Source organism: Lepisma saccharinum, chromosome 4 (genome assembly GCF_977018435.1).
Source record: "Lepisma saccharinum chromosome 4, izLepSacc3.1, whole genome shotgun sequence".
NCBI classification, from domain to species: Eukaryota; Metazoa; Arthropoda; class Insecta; order Zygentoma; family Lepismatidae; genus Lepisma; species Lepisma saccharinum.
In genome coordinates this window covers 105,965,498-105,987,323 of record NC_139232.1, presented here as the reverse complement: position 1 = coordinate 105,987,323, position 21,826 = coordinate 105,965,498, and the positions used below count along the sequence as shown (strand labels likewise).

Here is a 21,826-nt window from a genome sequence, read left to right as displayed (position 1 = left end):
ATTTATCCTTGGACACACGTCTGAACTAATGTGTGTTGCCTCTGTGATGTTAAAGTTCAGCAAACCGAGCAAGAAATGTGTGGCGCTGGTTGCTATGAATACGCAAGTAGTCATAAAACTCCAATGTGTACAGTAGGAATGCTCGTAATTAACAGCAGTGGTAATTGCTCATGTATATCAATGAAACTAAAGAGGACATACTGCTTTCTTAACGATTTCTCACTATTCCCGAAATCTCTAAATCAATTTTGGAAAGGTGAGAGAACGATTGCGTGATAGTCGTAAAACGCTAATCTCGTATAAGTTCCACTCAAAGTCCTTGATTGCCAATGGAACGAGCTGCTTGTCCAGTTTTTGTCGTCGGAGGACCTTGCCCATTGTGGCAGGATACTGTATATGCCAATTGTTGGTCTCATTATAAAGAGCAACAATGCAAAAAAGATTCGGGGTGTAATTCCAATTGATTTGTTCTCACTCTTTCGTTGGTTGAGTCTGGTTCAGTTACTTCACGTCGCTTTTTTGTACGGTCGTGGTTAATCGCAACGTGAAGCCGACCTCCGTGGAGAATGTGGTTAGCACAGGGTTCCCTGATTCGAATGCCGGTCTGGGCATTGGTGTTCTTTGTGAGAGTCGATTCATCAATTTCATCATATCATTACTCATCCTCATCGTTGCGATCAGCAAAAAGTGGCAGAAAAGCGACGCTAAATGACAAAAATTAAAATTGCAACGTGAATAAGGTTGAAGATGGACAGTTTGGAAGACAGAAAGAAGAAATGAGAGAAACAGGAAAATAGAACGAGGTAGAGAAACAAGAAAAAAGAAAGAAAGAGAAAGATAGAATAAAATGGAGAAACAAAGACTGGAAGATAGAAAGAAAGAAAGACATGGAGAAAGAGAATGAAAGTTAGGAAGAAACAGAAGAAAGAAATAAAGAAAGAAATGAAGCGAGAAAGTGATACAGAAACATAGGAAGATAAAAAGAGTTGTAGAAACAAAGGATGGAAGACGGAAAGAGATAAATAGAAGACAAAATAACTAGATAGAGAGTTGTTGCTCAACCGCAGTGCCGCGAGAACGATCTAACCGGGCGTTCCTTCCTGCCTTCAAATTTGGAGGTTGATGGGAAGGCACCATGGTCGACTTAGTTTACGCAGCAATTTGCATCAACAAATATATTGAAGTTGACATAGGCTGATAAATTGGAATTTTCCGGTGTCCTAAATAGAGCATGCCAATGAAAAATCAGCACTTACAAAATTAATTTAATGATATTCGCCAGAGGAAACTAAAGGTTCCATTGGTTCCAGGTGTTGTCAACTAATGTAAACCAAATTTTATATTTGTCAAAAAGCTTAGAACTAATAGGACCTTCCAGGTGGCGTAGTGGTAACGTCGTCGCCTTGTAATCAACGGGTCACGGGTTTGATAACCGGCGGAAGCACATGGCACAGTGGTTCGGATCCCACTTCAAACCGTAGGTCCAGTCCCGATTAGCCTTTCTATGCATAAAGTGGACTTAAAACAACAAATCAATCAATAATCGAACTAATGCTATCTATGGTTATGCAATAATTAATTTATTAATATTAAATTTCAAGGGTTTTTGAATTCATTAACGAATAACGTTACAAAAATTTGAAAGCTGTTTACGAGTAAACTTATTGGGATCAGGGAATCGACTTTTATATAACGAATTTACAGGGCCGCGGGCTCACGAAGGTTGGGAACCACTGAGAATGAGAAACAATAATGTAGAGAGAAAGAGAAATGGAGAAACAGATAATGGAAGGCAGTAAGAAAGGATGCCATGGAAAATAAAGGATTGAAGATAGAAAGAAGGAAAGAGGAACAAAATAGAGGATGGGAGACAGAAAGAAGGAGAGAGGAAGAACCAAAGAAGAGATACAAAAATAAGTAAAGAGAGGGAGATAGAATCAGAAGAAGAGAAAATAGAGGAAGACGAATACATAGAAAGTAAGAGATGGAGAAATAAATGTTGGCAGATAGAAAGAAAGAATGGAATGGAGAAATAGAGGATGGAAGATAGTGTGGAACAAAGAAAGAACGAGATAGAGGAACGGAAAAAGATAGAGAGAAACGCATGGAGAAATAGAGGATGAAAGATAGAATGAAGGAAAGACAGGAACAAATAAAAAAAACTAGATAGAGAAACAGAAGATGGAAGAAACAGAACGAAAGATAGATAGAGATGGAGAAACACAAAGGAAGGAGACAGAAGAGAATGAGAAAATATTCGTAGCCATGAGCACCGAAGCAAGAGTCCACAGATAATATTTTGCCCACCGCTGAGCCCCTCACTGATGTCAAGGTCTGGAACCCAGACACCCAATGCGCTTGGCCACCGAAGCGCCTTCAACAATGGCGAATCACAATTACGCATGCTTTCCACTGGCCATTTTAAATTCTCGCACTTAATATAGACCATATACCTTGTGGATATTTCATTTTTATACGAACAAAACAGGTTCTAGAGATGTTCCCATTTTTTCAACATCTTGCACGGTCGACGTACGAGTTCTTGGACGCAAAAAAATGGTGTTTCCTCGCCTCTTTGACGTCACAGAACACAGGCGGTCAGCAAAGATCGTGAGGATGCCATGGTGACAGAAAAAAACTGCTGGAAGGATGAGGTGAAAGTAGTCGCTGGGCTGGGCAGACCTTCAATGTGGAAGAAATTGAGGGGAGGGCGTTGTGAAAAGCGGAAGGGGGAAGAGGTACATTAACAACATTAAGAAAAAGATGGGGGAGTTATTGTTCCACAAACTCGAGAATTCATTGGTTTTCCCTTAAAGTCGAAGGCACCACCTACCAAGAACGTTCCTCGAAGTCTCGTGCGATCTGTTGATGTTTTTTTTTCTTTTACGCGCGCTGCTGTTCGCTGCTGGTGGGAAACCCAGCAGCGATACCTACTGGAGGTTGCAGACTGACCTTCCTCACAATCTCACAGAACCTGTGTCAGTGCGGACAGACCTCTCCTGACTTTGGCAATATGAAGACGTGTGCGCCGAAGCTCAGCTGCTACTGCAGCTTTCCAAACTGCAAGGCATGTGCAAAAGTGGCCAAGAAGATGTTTCTGAAAGACATTGCCAGCAGTTACAGCAAGCACAAAGCTGACGGCGGCGAACAGAAGAAGAACAGAAGTGAGTATTGGCTTCTAATAAACTTTCTGGTTGTGTTGTGGTGACAAGTGTGGTGCCCAATTTTCTTCCAGTTTTTGGATTCTGCGACAGCAACTTAACACAAAAGTTCTTTCTTTCCATAATGTGATATAGTGGTGGTTGTCGTAAACAGCAGAAGGGTGCAAGACACCTTGTTTACCCGCCGCAAAAGCAGTTGGCATTGGAATAAGGTTCTGGACTTTTAAGAAAAAACACATTAGTAGTGTCTTACAAGTTCGCCTTGCAAGTATGCGGAACAAGGACATCCGTCTTCTGCACACACTCACATACGCATATATATCAATTAGTGCGTGCGTGGTACTCAAGGTGTATTGCTTCTAGAATCGTATTTTGAAAGGTCAAATCGTGTTCCGTATGCGAATGTGTATTTGTTCGATTGTGAACCTGATCGACTTTATACTTTGACGGCTGTCAAATCGTAGCGTGGTGTCTAGTTGCTCTATTTCCGCCGCGTATTTCTCCCGCAAAGCTAACCACGACGACTCAAGTGAGTGGTGTATTCAGATGCGAACCCAGTGCTTTGTAATCAATGAGTATCTGTTAGATTCCCAGCATGTAGGTCCATTTTTAGATTCGTGTGCCCAACGTACACATACTACAGATCCAAAAAATCTAAAGGCCGAGCGTGTTGAATGGTTCCGCATTCGGGTCCCGACCTGACCTTATCACTCACCATCATCGTCGCGAAAGATGTAGAAAAGCTAAATTAAATAACCCTAAAAATATAAATTTAAATCAATGCGATGTAACGTGGATGTTACTTAACATTTACCCAATGTCAAAAAGCTTGCTTTTAAGTCCACATTGTACTGAGATAGGGTAATCGGAAGTGGACCTACAGTTTAAATTAGGGTCCGAACCACTGTGGCAGGATTCGGACTCTGGAGTCCTTGATTACAACATTAGCGCTACACCAACGGGTAAGGCCCCATTTACTCTGTGATCAGTTCACAAACAATTCTTATCGTCACAAATGGAAAAACACTCGCAAGGCACTGTCTTTGGATTACAATTTGTAATTACTTCCTTTAAACACAAATATTGTAAATTTAAATTTTGCATAATTTTTTTTTGCATCAGTACATTTTCGAAAATACTCTTTCAAGAAGCTGCAACTACTGCGTAGTACAATGACGTTTAAACCTCGTATATTATGGACGACTTGATTTATGAATGCTCCAAAGTATTCAGTGATGAAAGCGAAAACAAAGCAATTGTTCAAGATGATTCATTGCATGCACGAACATGCTCATGCAGTTCGTGGTTCTTTTGAAAACCTCAAATGGCAGTCAGGATTCGTGTAATTTATTACGTGGTTGTACATTAACCTTAGTTTCATATATGCTAATACCTGAACCAAATCTTGACATTGCTATTGTAGACAACCCAGTAGCCTTCGACACTATAAAAATATTCGTAAAGTAACTTCAACCGACAATGACGTATGGAATTTGCCATTTAGTGACACTCCCGAGAGTTACATCCCCGAGCAACAGCCTCCGTGGTGTAGTGGGTAGCGTAACGTGCTTCGTAGCAGAGTTATCGGTCGGAACCCAAAGTAAGCATGTAATTTCTTATTGGTCTTTGTCAGATATTTCACCGTTCTTCCTCATCGTCGCGATCGTATACATATCAAGGAGATGGGTAGTAAAATCTTAGCTACAAGCATAGAATTCATATTACATAATTGAGGATGGACATTTTCGAATAGCCATATGCTGTCGTCTTAGTGTCCAGACAGGTGAAAAGTTGGAAATGTTCCACTCAGGTTTGTGAATCGGATCTTTACCAGTAGAGAGACGTTCCTTTGCGTAAATTTACACAAATTTGTCTAATTTTTGACACCAGTAATACATCCAAGTTCATAAGCTTCTGCACTTTTGTGTGTCAAAATACATACAAAAATACATAGAAGGGCGCTATTATCGGGCATTGTTCCGTGCGTGTGATGAATTAAAAATTGCAACTGAACAGATTAGACACAATTACACTTTTGGAGCATGAACCTCGATTGATATATTTCGAGTTTTCATCTAATAATCATTGAATCCTCATCGTCGCGATTACCGAATGAGGCAAAAAAAGCTACGTTAAATATCCAGCCACAAACACTTTGTACTAGAATACATAACAAGACCTCACTGCAACGGCCTAACCCATTATACAAAAAAAACTAACAAATCTACCTTTTTTACCCATTGATGAACAACATCAAAGAACTGTCCTGATAAGTTCTTAATAGACTGCTTGTAAGCTACAAATATTAAGTTCAAATTACGTGCAAGAAAACATTATTCTTTGTCATGCTTTGCGCGAAACAATAACAAAGAACGAAGTTTATGCAAACATCCACATCAACAACAGTTACTTATATATTTGATAAGCCATTCAACCATTGTAACTTTCGGTGTGCCGTGATATCGTAGAAAGAATTTTAAATTTTTGACGAGAGATGTACTACAGGAAAAGTTCAGAAAGATAAGGCTACAAAAGCCTTGCCACTAGACAGTCCCTACTACTGTTTGTGTACATTCCACGCATACAAGCTTAAATTAGATGCAGCCCAAACAACACCGTGATAAGCTTCCAGTCGAAGTCCAACTTTCAACTCTCCGATAAACTTGCAAGACCTTGTTTGCGATGCTCGTATGTTTGGAGGAAACTGGAAACACGGGTTCGTTTTCAAAGCACAAGTAACAAATTCACCTCACAACAATCTCTTAACGAAAACTTCAAATTTTATGAGCGTCTTAGCTGCGCAAAATATTTGATAACTGTTTTTAACTGATTTTGTCAATTTTATGGACACGTATTGGTGCTGTAGGTTAAACTGAAGCCTTATTCCTCATTACCACTACTAATCCGATGTATTTCTGTGATTACCTTGGCGTACAGCAATATTTTAGATGAAAAAAAAACAAAGTTGAGAAAAGATATTGAGACTTCAACGCACTGATCAAAGGTAACATAGAATATCAAGTTTTGACCAGAGGCCCTAGCTTTGAAATTTGGACATGGGCGTCGCCAGAAATTTTTTGGGGGGTATAAAACTTAATAATAAAAAATAATTATGCTGATGATTATAATTATAGAATGACTATTAAAAACTCATTAAAATAAACTAATTTTATTGAAAATTATTATTATATTCTTGAGGGAACTTTTTCTATTCGATCTACCAGATGAGCACTAGTATTTTCTTATTATTTTAAACATTTCATACAGTTAGTGCATTGAAATTCATAGTTACTCTATTTTATTATGTTTCACACAACTTGTTCAAGAGAAGCTTAAAAGTTGGGGAGAAATTTTAGTCATAGTGTTTATGTCGTGTGACCTCTCGCATAAAACTGTTTTGAAATTTTGAGAACTGTGCTCTTTGTTTCAAATATGAAAACATAAACTGGTTTCTTTATTTTGCACTCAATTTTTTTTAGCTGTAACACATTTTTCGCTATCGTTATTCTATTCGAATAATAACTAACTGAATTTTATTTCCATTATTAACAATAAAAATTAAGCATTCTGATATTTTTGTAACTTAAAATGAACGATGCCAATTTACAAATCGACGGACCTGTTCGACCCCCCTCCCCCCGCCCCATCCCGACGCACACGATCCGGAGTAAGACAAGTGTTTCATCGTGTTTGATTTCGAGGTCAACTCGCCATTCATGATCGTTCCGATTAACTTAATCAAAATCGAAAATTAAATCCCTGTGAACTTTGATTTAAAAGTTGTTTTTCGTACAAATTCATACCTGTCAATTACAAGACGGAAACCTACATGAACATATATTTACAAGAGTGGAATATTTTCGCAGTAAACAGGGCAGGTATTTTCATGTTTATCACGTTAGTATTGTTGTGTGCTATTGTAAATGAAGGTCAAGGACATATTTTCATACCTTAAGAGAATCGTAAATCTCTTAACTTTATGGAGGTGGTTAACTTACTAAGATAACTTTCTTTTTGGATTACGATTCACTATCCTTTGTCTGGTCTGTTTGTATTTTGCCACTCAGTACATCTCTGCCCAATCGATACGCTAAGCAAGGAAGATTCATTGGAGTATCGCAGCCGGGACTCGCACCCGGAACTTTCGGGTGTAGGATAAGGCCTCAAAGCGCTCGGTGACTGGCGTTGACGTGATGAGTCTAAGGCTGTAGTAAGTCAGGGGCTCTGGGTTTGATTACTGTTATCGTTCATCCTGGCGCTTCTGTACCAGAGTTTGTCGAGTGTTAGACTCGGCCTGGATATTTCCCTGTGGTGTGAGTTTCTTCGTCAACTTACCTAATCCATAACCATGAGTGTGTAAGGAGTGATTATCTTTAATGACTTTCAATATGAATCTCTAGGATAGACAAATATTAGTTCCTTTCTGTTGCAATATTAACAAAATGTGCGTTCATGTACAGAACTCTTTTCGGTACTTTAGTATTATACTGACTACCTGATTTCAAACTGTCTGTTTTCTGGGAAAGCAAAAGAAACACTTACGGACATAATAGGAACACTGTATTTGAAAGTTTACAATATATAACTCATACTTTTGTTAATTGTGATTCCAAAAAGTCAGCTATATCACAGAGAAGCTCATTGAAAGCGTCGACACCAGACGCAGCCACCGCCGATCGCCACATGCAAAACCTAACCTAACAAACAAGCAAAAAAGGCGTTAAATTGAACGCCTGACCTTCAGCAAAAGCGGAGATGTTTGAGGTAGTCTGTATCATACTCAAGTACCCTCTTTTCACCAAATTAACTAACCCCATCAATAGTATGATCACTAGATTTAATCTTCCTGTTCACTATATTGATTGATTTGTTTTATTTTACTTCACAGTTTGTGCCTCTTGGCTAATTTGCGAAGATGGGGATGAGTGATGAAATGATGAAATTGATGAATGGACATTTTACAAACAACCATGCCCGAGCGGGATTCGAACCCGGGACCCCTGACGTCGCAGCGCGATGTGCTAACCACTCAGCCATGGGGTCCGGCTATTCACTATATTGCTGGGCCTCCCTGATGGCTTAGTGGTAACGTCGTCGCCTTGTAATCAAGGTATCCTGGGTTCGTTACCCGGTGGAGGCACATAGTGGTTCGGATCCAACTTTAAACTGTAGGTCCAGTCCAGATTAGCTTTTATGTGTATAAAGTGGACTTGAAAACTCAACTATGATTCGGAGTGGTTATCGCACCAGAGGTTCCGGGTTCGAATCCCGGTCTGGGAATAAGTGTGCGTATCCCTTCAATTTCATCATATCACTCATCCTTTTCGTCGCGATTTTGTCAAAAGTGGCAGAAATAAGAAAAATCCAAACAAAAAATCAATCTGATGTTACATATACAATAAAGACTTACATAAACTGGGTCGAAAAACCCATTTCAACTCAAGATCAAGGCGTTTGTGTCGCATATGTTCAAGTTCATATAAGTGATGACTTTGTCATTACGTCACTGATTGGTTGCCGTGGTCTTCTTTCCTTCAGAGTATATATAATTAACGTTGCAAAAATATACAGCTATGCAATGTTTAGGTTGGTCGTAGATGTCCAATTAGAGAAAGTGTTTCGGATTTCTTGTCTGCTGGAGAAAGCATCTTGGAAGCGAAGTCTGCTTCGAGTGACAAAGGCATTTTCAATGTGAAGATCGTGTTACAGGATTGCAAACACTTGTCCGCACGTGCGACAGCGAGCAAACTGAGCAGGAAAAGAAGAGCGAAGGGTTTATGCTGCTTGAAAGCGATGCAGCTCACTTAGGTAACATCAAGGTCGCTTCCTTGTATTTTTGTTGCGAGTGTAATGACTCTTTATCACTTATGCAATTCCCTTTCGTTTGTCCTCAGTCTGCGATATATTCTGAATTGAGACGCTTTGAGTCATCGTGACTCTGTATTTTTGCGTTTAACGGTACTCTGCAATGAACGGTACGACCCACATGCTAATTTTGGTTGTCTGGGTGCTGACGTAATCATAGAAATTTGTATGGTTCATTAAGTTACAAAAAGAGCAAAAAGTTTAGTTTTATTGTCAATAACAATGTCCAGTTGATTAGAAACTATTGGAACAGAATAATCAAAACTGCATTAGATTGTAAAGTACAAGAAAACTGGTTATATTTTCATATTATACCATTTAATGCTAAGAATAAATGGTTCCACAAATTTAAAAATTACAAAAATTAGTAAAATGTGAGTAATATTTTCCAAAACTTTTAAAACTTTTTCTTGAACAGTGTGTGTAAAATTTAATAACAAAATTGAATAACAGAACATACGTATCAGTACACTAATGTAAAAAAATATATAATGAAAGCAGTTGTGCTGGTTCACCCATCTGGTGGATTGAGTAGAATCGTCTCCCCAAGGATATAATAATAACAGTAATAAATAATTAGGGTTAAATTGATTTAAATCTATCAGTGTATAATAGTTGTAATGATCATTACTATTGTTCATAGAATTAGTTTTGCCTGTGCCTGACCACCTTTCCCGTTAAAAATTTTCTTGCGACGCCCATAGACATAGACTTGCATCAGCAGATTGTTCCGTCTAATCTCTCTTTCTCTCTCTCAAACTCCTAGTTTTCCTCTTTGTTTCTTATTATTCTTTGTCTTATCTCCTCTGGCATTATCTTAATTTCCCTGCCTGGCTTTTAACTCCCACTATCACAATGTGTGTCCTCTCCTTTTCTTTTTCACTGTCCCTTATGTGTTTTCCTTCATTGTCTCTGTCTGACTGCCTTTTCTCAATCTCTGTTCAATTCTGTCTCTGCCAGACTCTCTCTCTACACCTTTCCCTTTGTCTCTCATTCTGCGTCTATTTCCTATTCCTTTCGCTCCTGCTTCTCCTTTTTGTCACTTCTCTTCCCTTCCTCTGTTCTCTTTTGCCTCCTTGTGTTTTCTGATTTTTCACCTCTTTCTAGTTACCTCTCAAAACTTTCTCGATTTAGTGTCGATTTTTTTCAAAGTTTGGCTTATCGCGACGATGAGGGATGATATGATGAAATTGATGAACGGACACACACATAACACCCATGCCAGGATTTGAACTCGGGAACCCTGGCGTCGTAGCGCGCTGTGCTAACCATTCCGTCACGGAGAGCGGCTGTTCTTTAATCTGTTTCCTAAGGTAGAGCTTGAATCAAGCAGCTGGAGCGATGACCAGTTTGCGCGGATTTTAGAAAGCCCGAAAAACACGAAAGCGCTTTCCTCCTACCCACCCACTGCATTGTTTACATAACGGCTCCAGGCGGTCTGGTCTACCTTCCCAGTTCACGACGATTGCGTGTTGCGTAACGCACTCTTCGAGCGCGTACCTCGGAGATGCGTTCAACAATTCATCATCACCAATCTCAGGATCGCGAATAATAGCTCGCTGACCTAAATAAAAATTCTTATTAGTTTTACACGATTATTTGGAACTCGGGGGGAAAAACCCCAGATAGTGCTGTTTAAAACAACACTATAGTTTTGTTTTCATTTTGTTCCAGTGTTTATATTTTGTCCAGATGGTGCGTATTTCGATGCAAAATACTTGTGCGTATTTACGAATCCTTGGTTGCAAAACGTTTGCGGATTTTCCCACCGTTGGACGATTAACAGCTGCTCGTGCATATGTTTGCAGACCCCAACGGTTCTCACTGTAGATAGAATCCACAACGAAATGTGATGATTTTACTCCAGTTCCCGTACAGAAAGACTTTTCTGTGCTTCCCTCCTGAATCCACTTTCCCTCTCGTTCGTCTGAAACAGGTTTTCTATCGTTCGGTCTCGAGCAACTTAAGGAAAACAAAAGTTAACAACGGCGGAGCCAATATGCGAAGTTAATGATGGGCAATTTATCTCACAATTATTGTTTGGCGCGCTGCTGTACGATCGAAACTAGAATTTAGAGTGGAAACAAGCTCTAATCTCTTGCATTTTGATACTTTCTGCCTTCCAAAGTTTATTTTCTTATCCAATATCGCCATACAGTGCTTGAAGACTTAAACTGGAATGGATTTGTTAAACTTCTAATTATTGCGAAGCCTTGCCGTGATTATACATTCTACTTAAAATTTAGGTAACTAACACTTGCTATTCTGTAACATACAGCATAGTGTTCTATTTAGATGTGACACTGTAGTTTTTGTGTCAGATGCATAGTTTTGCTCACGAGATTGGATAAACGAATATTTTACATGCGAGAGACGAGACAGACCAAAGTCTCATCTCGTGGGCAACACTAGTTTTTTTCCATTTGCGGTCTATCAATTTCGCATAACCACTATTCATCATCAACGTCGCGATTGAACAAGAGTGACATTAAATAAGCAAGACTCAGTTACGGTCATCTTATCCCTTCCATAGCTTTCGGATGTGTAGTAGCCTAAGTGCAAAACGGAAGTAACTTTGGAGGGTGTCCAAAATGGCGCTGTGGTAACGTCGTCGCCTCGTAATAAGAGGGTTCCGGGTTCGATACCCGATGGAGGCACAGTGGTTCGAATCCCTCTTTAAACTGTAAGTCCAGTCCCAATTAACCTATACTTGCATAAGGAGGAGTTACAGGCAAATTCAAGCAGAAGTAACACAGTTTTGACTAAAATATGCATAACAACGAACTATATCGATCGTTCCTACAGCATAATATCATATTAACGACATTGTCTAGGAGTAAGATTTTCTTCAGTTCTCATTTACAAGGTCCATAAGAGGAATCACCATACACTTTGTTAATTGGATATTTTAATTGCTTAATTTCAATGCCAAATGGATGTTTGTGCTTTTAGACTCCAAAGTAGAGGAATTAATTAAAATTTTTAGTCTCTTGGTAAAGATTAATCGCTTAGAAGAAAAAGGAGAGAGAGAGAGAGGAAGAAAAAGGAGAGAGAGAGAGAGGAAGAAAAAGGAGAGAGAGAAAGGAAGAACAAGGAGAGAGAGAGGGGGAAGGGAAGAAAAGGGAGAGAGAGAGAGAAGGGAAGAAAAGGGAGAGAGAGAGAGAAGGGAAGAAAAAGGAGAGAGAGAGAGAGAAGGGAAGGAGAGAATGAGAAGGGAAGAAAGAGGGGAGAAAGAAAGAAGTAGATGTTAGTAGGAGGTGATCGTCTTTTCAGATGTCTAGAGTGGAAGGAGGCCCTCTGCTACTGCTCAGCAGTGTATCAACAGCCAAGACAATTTTGACACAATCACCAACGCATAGAGACATGTGCAACGGATTCCTATTGTTTCCCCGAACTGTTTTAAGGCTGCAGAACATCGAGAGTCATTTCTTTCCGTCGGCACCTTGATTAAGATTCTGTCGGCATCACAGTTGGACGTGACCTTGTCAAGATTCCATTCATCTTTGCGTCCCAAGATGTGGGGCCACTGCACCGAGCGTTCAGTAGGGCTTGGTAGAGCACACGTGTTGACCCCTTGCACATTGATGTACCATTTGCTGTTCGTTGCATTGTTCAACATTGCCTATTCCACAATTATGCCTAATACCAGTTTAACAATTACCCAAACCTTGTTAACACTGGATAGTGTTAACAGCTTCTGTATTAAGCTTCTCACACGCCCAATTTTCATCTGATGACGATGATGATGATACGTGAAACCACGTGTATAGTAGTCCTGTGTTCGACTTCCGGATATTCCATCGACACCTGAAATATTATTACAATATGTTTTGTCGTAAATTGCACTTATAAGAATCATTATTAACTTATCAGGTTTACATGTAAGGGCATCTACATTTGTCACACAACCCTGTACATAAGGTTATACATTACTTGTATTTTCAAGTTTCACTACATAATGATATCGACCCCGTGTCGGAGTGGTTAGCAGTGCGCTACTGCACAGAGGTCCCGGGTTTGATTCCCGGGCAAGACATGGATGTAGGTGTTTGTCTGCCCTGAAGTCCTGAACGAAAAAGTACAAAAACGATTTAAATTGATACTATGTTGAGGTGGGGAAAACTGTCAATTAGGGATTTTCTTTAAAGGACAGAAGTCGATAAGACGTCTGACTGCCACGCGGGAGAACGAGTTCGATTCCCGGGATTGGCGATCTACGGCCGGAATTTTTCCGCCTTTGTCTCTGCATAAAGTAGCTTTGGGGTACACACAACCTCAAATGGGTACCTGGGGCAACCCTGGAGTGTAGAGGCGGACGGAGCGTGATGCTGATCGTACCATCTCCAACAATGTCAGAGATCGAGAATGTATAGGGCCCTACCTCAACATCCACAGCTGTATGTGTTTCGGGTCACGGTGCAATGTGCACGTGGAACTTTAGTTTATTTTAATACATACATAATAAAATTTGTTTCCTTCTGAAATTTTCAGTGTTGAACTGCAATAGTTTGACAATAAATTTAGCAAATATACTCTCGCTCATTATGTACAGTCAGTGACACTTCTGGTTAACCATGCCATTAACTTTCAATGGGATTGTTACAACCCAGAAGTGTCATTGACTATACAATGTAAGTTCTTACATAGTATAAAATTGTTGTAAATACTGCACATTTTCGAAACTTGTTTGGGCTGTAAATGTGGGAAATATTGTCTAGGTCACGTTTGGTTTTTATATAGAAGCTTGTCCGATCACGTTCATACTCTGTTTTGCTACATAGAAGACAGCTTTTCTAATAAATTAATACCGAGATACAATTTGCTTACATAATCATGGGAAGTAAAGACAATTGAGTCTTTTAAGTTTCAATTCAATCAGTATGACCTACATACTTATGTTTTCTCATCAATGAAATGTTTCATAACAGACAAAAAAAGTTGTCCCAATTCCACAGGTTAGAATTTTTTATAATTACAACTTCACTGAACTGCCCCAACATGTTCTAGCGTGCGCCTGGGTTCGAGAGTGTGATGTAATTCAAGACTTAAGAAGTTCATGTGAATCTAAGGTCAAGATCAGCTAAAGACACGATTGTTGTTTCATGACATCGCCGTTCTTCCAGTGTACCTGGCAGCTACTTAGCTTTGAAATATTAATAATGAATTCACGGCACACGAAGGCGAATGCTAAACTTTCTAATCCGTCAACGTCTTACGGCACTCTGTTGACTCACGTTGTGAATCGATGTTATATTTGAAAGTAATGTTAAACGAACTATTATGCATGCGGCGTGTTTCATACGATACTTACTCTCAGAAATTAATCTCTTATCCGACACATGGACAAACAAACACATACACACTGGGGCACACACACTAAGGCAGACAGAGAAAAAGGGAGAGACACAGTAGGGAAGAAACAAAGTGAGGCAGACAGTAGGGAAGATAGTGGGAGACGGACGGTAGGGAAGGTAGTGGGAGACGGACGGTAGGGAAGGTAGTGGGAGACGGACGGTAGGGAAGGTAGTGGGAGACGGACGGTAGGGAAGGTAGTGGGAGACGGATGGTAGGGAAGATAGTTGGAGACGGGCGGTAGGGAAGATAGTGGGAGACGGGCGGTAGGGAAGATAGTGGGAGACGGACGGTAGGGAAGATAGAGGGGGAGAGTGGAAGACAGTACTAAAGACGATAACAATACACTCAAAGACTCAGAACCATCCTGGTAACTCATAGCAAGATCCCCTGTACTCAGAGGACAGCACGCTAACCCTTATTCAAGAGAGAATAGACCCGCCAGGGGTTCCAGATTCGAATCGCGGCCTGGGCATGGGTGTTCTTTGAGTGTCCCTTCATCAGTTTCATCAATATCATCACTCATCCTCATCTTTGTGATTTGCCAAAAGTGGAAGAATAGCGTCGAAGTAAAATAAACATATCCAAAGCAAAATTGAAAATTCAGAGTATATTTGCAGTCATTTTCTACTCAAAAAATTCTGCAACTCAAGGTTTCATAATATTCTACACGGATGCAGATAAATTGCTATTTGTGCATTCTTTTGGACCTTTTTGCTCAAGACAAGTGATATTCGTGATGTTCTCTGGACAAAACGATTGCAATTTAATTGCAAGTCTTTTGTTTCCAGCGAAATACTTGTTAGTCGCAATTAACAATTTTCACCCTATAATAATTACGCAACAATTATCTGACGTCAGTTACGTCATACGGCAGAGGACTGACTGCATTGATGACGTTAATTGGTTTCGTAACGTAGTGGCTATTTCCACCAGTTCGGTTGGTTCTGGAGAACCTCCCAAATTCTTTCAAGGTCATTGGAGAAGCTCAAATAATTTTACCTCTCAGTTCGTAGGGAAATCTACGTACTTTAAAGGAAGATAGCTTTCTGAAGTGAAAGAAAGTAATAATTATTTTCCCAGAATGACGCATGCGTCACTTGAGATCCAAGAAATGTAATATAATCTTAGTTGCGAGCTCTCGTGTAAAATAATTCTCCTATATGAAGAAATTAGAATGTAGAAATGCTCATAATGTCGTCGCAGAGCAAACTGTCCTTTTTCACACAATTGACACATGCGCAGCATACACCGCATGCGTTCAGGAGACGCCTCTGCTCCACGTGGACTTTGACAAGTACTGTCAGTTCCTAAAACGAATGCTATTGGTGGGAAAGGTTTGATGGGAGGATATACTGGGCTCCACGTAGACTTGACATATGCTTGTCAGAGAAACTGATCTTTGGGAACTTTCTTTGAAGTAAAGTGGCGTTCGTATTAGGACTTCAACTATAAGTTTCACCTTTCCATTCACCCAAAGCTCAATGTCCAAACATGACTCGCCAAAAAAGTTTCAAATCGGCCATTTTATGTGAATCGGTTGAACCAGGTAGTACCTTTAACCTTTGCACAACTGCTTTCAATTCTCCGGACGTTGCCAGCATTTTTGTTCTTTGTTCGCGGACTTCCACGTGTTTGTTGCTAAAATTATCAAGGTTCTTTCCCCATTGGAAACTCAGGCACAATACCTGAAGTACACGTGAACTAAACATGTGTGTCAGGTAACTCCTTGACGTAGACATGCCTCGTACCGTGACTCGACGCTGGAAAGAGAATTCCGCCAATGCAAAGACCAAAAGAACCTGACTGCCAAGTCCGTAGAAGCTTGCTTATTTTTACTAATGGCTGATTTACACGGGTCTATTAATTTCCAGTAAGTGGAGCGAGGAGGGGCCTGGGGCATACAATATACGCAGGACCCATATCCAAAATTTTTCAGAGGACTTGGAAAATCAAATATTTTTGTTCCTCAGTCTGAACTACAGGTGTCCTATATAATCACAATATAAGCATTATTACATATTAATAAACAATTAATTTATATTTCGTATTATTACTTAAGAGAAATAGGCATAATATTGAATTGAACCATGAATTATGGGAGGTTAATGAGTTTCTAAATTATTTCTTTTAATTTAGGATGTGCCACTGGTGTGACGTTCATTATAGGCAATTATAAAATTTGGGTCTTCAATATCAAACGATTATTTTACTATCACATATTCTGTACCATAATTCCACTTTTGTTTAGGCTACTTTTGATTGAACTTTGACGCTGCATTGAATTAATTATTTCATGCAAAATAATATTTTCACTTCATGACTTATCGTGTACATATAACATTTTTTTATTTAAATAGTTTGAACATGAGTTTTATGTATTACCTTGTTTGGAATACAATTTCAGTAATTTTGAATTTTAAGTATGTAAAATAACCGAAAAGAAAAACAGAAAAATTGCAACAAAGTTACTTTTAAAACACATTTCCCGAGGCAATATTCCAAAATGAACGTAAGAAAAATTGCTTATTCATAGCTGGTGGTTGGCTTTCACATAACTCTTTGCAAGAGCTAATTCGCGGGGACCTTGTTGATTTACCGGCTGATAACCGAACCAAACACCGCAAACATTTAATACAAGGCGGTAACCTCTAGTTTTAACTGTGACGTAACACTATAAAGTTCGTAGAGATATTGCAGTGCTTTGTGGCAATTGCTTTGGTTTTCTTAACTTAATGTTCACATATGTTTGCTCCGTGGAGGAATTTCTTTTATGAAATTTGCATATTTGAAAATCTTATATTTTGTTTTACTTGCACCATATGCCACGTTTTCAATTTTCTTTTCTATAACGGAATGTGTTTGTTTACCTGAAACCACATGTTATTTTATTCACATTTAATTTACTCTGCTGTTGCACACATACTTCAACTGTCCAACCTTATAAAATGTGCCACTTTATTTGAACAGGAGTTGATGATGTTCTTCAAAGCCTAATATGTCTGTATCATTGGCAACTTACGTAAAAGTTATAGTATTTATTTATTTAAAAATATAATCTTTAGCCTAATATATTTTTTAGTTAACCGTAGTTAAAGTAGTTTAAACAAAATAAAAGACGTGAGTATACACATTTTATTATGTTAATTCAATGTAGAAGTGTCAAAATAATGTGTTCAGACTTCCTTTAATTTCTAGTTTTCAATTCCATTTGAGAGCCTTGATTTTACCAATATTAATGTATACTTAAAAAATGTGTATCTAAATTGAAACTTAAATGTATATGATACTCATAGTTACTGAATATATAGTTAATAAAGTGTAGTTGAAGAGTTTCAAATCTTAGTAGCTGTTTGAAATGAGATCTACATACTCGTATTTAATTATTTTAGGATAGTTGCAAGCTTAGCTGCACAACTCTGCATTTACTGTTTGAAAGTATTGTCGAATCGTCGTGCGTAAAAAATAGGAAACTGTTTCGTCTTGGAATTTGGCCAAGGTGGTATAAAGTTGACCTTCACTTGGAAGAAGAATGACCACCTTGTATGACTAGTTTTTTTTTTTACACGCATGCTTGTAACTACACCCCACGGAATTTGCTAATGGCAGGTAGTTTCACTTTTAGGTCTGCCGCTCGTTGGTTGGACAATTCCAGGCGTTTCTCTTCCAAGACGGGAATAAACTGTCTGTTGATGTAATGTGGTATAAACTCACACTCCACTGAAGTATGCAATGATGCTAATAGAGAAGGATTCTTAGTTTTAAGACTCGTATTTTGGCAGCGAATCACTTTTCGAAATTTCTTCTCCTTTATACCAAAAACTGAAACATTTAATTTGCTTACAATTTCTTCTAGAGCACTTGAATTTTCGTGTTTGCTACTCTGTTGTTTAGATATTCCCAATAGTTTGGTGCCTATTAAATTGTTACGAATATCTATCTGGTCGACAGCAAACTTAAACCATACGATTGATTGGTTCATTCAATCATTGACTTGCTTTATTTTACATCGGTTTTTGTTCCACTTTTGGCTATTTCGCGAAGATGGGGATGAGTGATGATATAATGAATGGACACTCGCAAATACCCATGCCGTGATTCGAACTTGGGATTTCTGCCGTCATAGCGCGATGTGCTAACTACTCCGCCACGGGGGGCGGCTCAAGCCACACAAAGAATTTTCTAGAAGGAATTCCTAAGCAGATGTAATTTCTCAAATTTTGGAATATCGTAGCGGTTTTTCGAAACGTGAAATTTCGAACACAGCTTCGCTAGAGTCGATCAAACGGCCAACCGACCCTTAAAACTTAGATTATTTCTGTATTTGTGTCTGTGCATAGAATTGTCTACCAATCTTGAAATTCTAGAAAAGTCGAAGTTACAACTTTTCTAGAAAAAATCAATGTTGCAGTAGAAGTAGGTTTTTGAACAAAGAAAGTGACTACAAATAACTTCTAAATTTGTTGTTCCATATACTGGGTTTTAACAATGGTTGGACATTTTATTCAATAACTGTAGGAAAAGCTATCGTGTTTTGAACAATAAGTTATGGTATTTACCACTTTCTTGTGGCATTTTTTGGGGGTTAATACATAAAACTTGGATGTGTGTATTTAGCTAAATTATAGTGGCCTGTTTCCAGGCGTATTTCTATATGCTAATTGCTCAAATGATTTGGTATGCATAAGTTTGGTCCTTTGTATGGAAAACCTGGAAAAGTCAGGGAATTTTGTTTCTGTGGAATCGGACATCCTGGCACTATTGTTCAATGATTGACCGTCAAGTAACAACCTTCCCGGTTAATTAGACTCTCAGAAAACCAGGTATATCCATTCGAATTGTTCATCACGGTGAGGATTCGAACCCGGGATCCCGAAACACCAGCAGACAGATCAGTAGCCGTGAGCTCGATATTATTCGGGACACATGGAGGCCAGAGAGAAAAACGAAAGTGATGGAATCGCGAAAAAATTTTAGACTTGACCTAAAATCGGAATTCTTGTTTTCCGCATTGTAGCGACGTTTTCTTCAGGGCAGCGATCACAGGGAACATTACATTGCGTAACCCGACAAGAGCAGCATGTTAGGTTACATTACGCATTTGTGCGTATACGTAATTCTGAAAGCGCGTCTCAATGGCTGAAGATGCGGCTTCGTCCACTGTTGAAATCGCCTCACATTTATCATCGAGCGTCGTAACCGAAAATTTCACCACTTCGCAAGCTTTCCCTGCAAATTGTCCAGCAATTCTTCCATATCGAGTTGCTGCTGTTTAAAATAAGCTAGGAACATGGGCCAAAACTTTTGACTATTACAGCCGTCAGAGGAAATGGGATAAAAAAGTTGAACAAATTCAAGAATATTTACCGGTGACATTGTGTATCTACATTTTTTTATTACTTTACTCGTAATATAAACATTGAAGTAATTATATTAATGAATATTAACAATGAACTTCACATTTTTAACTATACTAATGTCCAAAATTAAAGCAACAAACTGAAATTCTTTCCCGTGTGTCCATTTGACCACATAATACCATCAGGTGATAGTAATATTTATGATGTCATAGACAACTGGTTTATGATAGAAAATAAACTAACCTTAATGTGCCAGGATTCAGGGGTGCCCATTCCCCCCAAGGCCAATGGCGCATACCCCCCAAAATCATGTCGTGCGTTTCCCCCAAATTATATCATTTGCGCCCTGAAACCATATCGTAATCCCCACAAAATATTTAATTACGACAGCGTGTCTACCGAAAGTAACTTTTTTCTTAGATTTACTGAACATAATTGATCTGCCCCTCCTCTCTTAAAAGAGGTGCCCATCACTCAAGACCACCCCTAAAATCTTTCATAATAGAGAATATCGCGTGGATCCCACTTTAAACTGTAGGTTCAGTCCCGATCAGCCTTGGAGTGCATGAAGCTCACTTAAAACACCAAATCAAGCGAGAATATCGCTTGTCTTCTAATGCATATTTAGTATAAAAACTTCATATTCATCTCATTAAAGCTCGAAATAAACATCGTAGCAAGAAGCTACTGCAAGCGAAGCGAGCAAGAAAATTTTTACATCCATTTCTTTGCAGGCTTTGAAGAATATTAATTTAATAGGGTGTCAATACTTTCTTAAGATCCCGAGATATTTAGTCTTTTCCCTTTCCAGCTTTTCCTTTGGCACATTCGGGGTCGAAAACGTGTGGATGCCTTATCGCTAAATACAGTCTCCAAAATGTAATGTTCGAATTCTCTCTCCACTACAGAAATCCCTTGACAATCTACTGTGTAACACTTTATCAAGAACTTTCTATCTCCCCCTTTAAATTTATTACTCAATCCTACCACCAAAATTTCCAAGCCAATTTTAGACTTACTGTTGATATTGAAGAGTGGATATTGCCTCCTCCAAAAAGTTAATTCTCAGTCTCCACACCAGAATATCCGCAATAGTCTAAGACAATAGTAATACACAAGAATTGGATATCCTCTTCAATTTAATGCTCAATCCCCCTCTAACTAAAGTCCTAACCATAATGTAAGACCTAGAGTTGGATACGGTCCCCCCAAAGTTTAAATCAGAATCCCCCTCAGAACCCACGAGTCAATTATAAGGCCTAATATGTACTAGTTCGATATCTCCACCATTTCGATAATGCCCTAAACAGTTTCATTTCTTCATGTAATGGATTAAATGTGGTGCATTTAAGGTGTAAAATTTTTACATATATTTTGAAAAAGATATAAATGTTGAATTTTATATTATTTGAAGGGAAAAAATCCCCCCAAAAAATCTCGATGCCGCAACCTGCGCCATAAATCCCCCTGTGGGAACCCCTGGCAGGATCTATCAACAAAAAAATTCACGATAGCAACAGGTTAAACTTGACAAATTTATCAACAAAAAAATCACACTAGGAAAGGATTTCTATTTGTTGCTTTAATTTTGGACACTAGTGTATTTGGATATATGTGTATAATATAAAATTTGCAAGCAAAGTTTAAGGATAGTAAAGGTCATTGTATATCACAAGATTACATCTGTGACTCAGTGGTTATCACAGCCCGCTTTGACTCCAGGTTCGAATCCCGAACTGGGCATGGGTGTTCTTTGCGAGTGCCTCTTAATTTCATCATATTATTACTCATCGTCGCTATTAGCCGAAAATGGTAGAAAAGCGACGCAAAATAAAAAAAATTAAATCGGGACTAAACAATGTTGTATCTTACAAGTTACACCATCAATTTGATGTCATATTTACTTTTAACGTACATATGTTGACAAAGTTTAAATTGTCAACTTCGGAAGCCGCAGAGCAGAGAAGGTTAATACAAATATAGCAACTTTATTCGTTAACTTTGGTTTTGTATCATTCCGGGTATATTTTATCAAAGACTCACTGAAGTAGCAACACTTCTCTCGTTTGTCTATTAAGGGGCAGTATC

The 21,826-nt window shown here is 38.8% G+C and overlaps 1 protein-coding gene across 1 annotated transcript in view; it reads left to right on the top strand.

Annotated features, from left to right (window-relative positions):
* The first annotated feature begins 2,919 nt into the window (after positions 1-2,919).
* The window catches only part of LOC145986707 (scavenger receptor class B member 1-like), a 75,947-nt gene continuing 57,040 nt past the window's right edge, over positions 2,920-21,826 (top strand). The window contains exon 1 of the mRNA XM_083121028.1: positions 2,920-3,164. Within this exon, the coding sequence (XP_082977154.1) occupies positions 3,014-3,164 (151 nt within the window). The 5' untranslated portion in view covers positions 2,920-3,013. The remainder of the gene's footprint in view (positions 3,165-21,826) is intronic.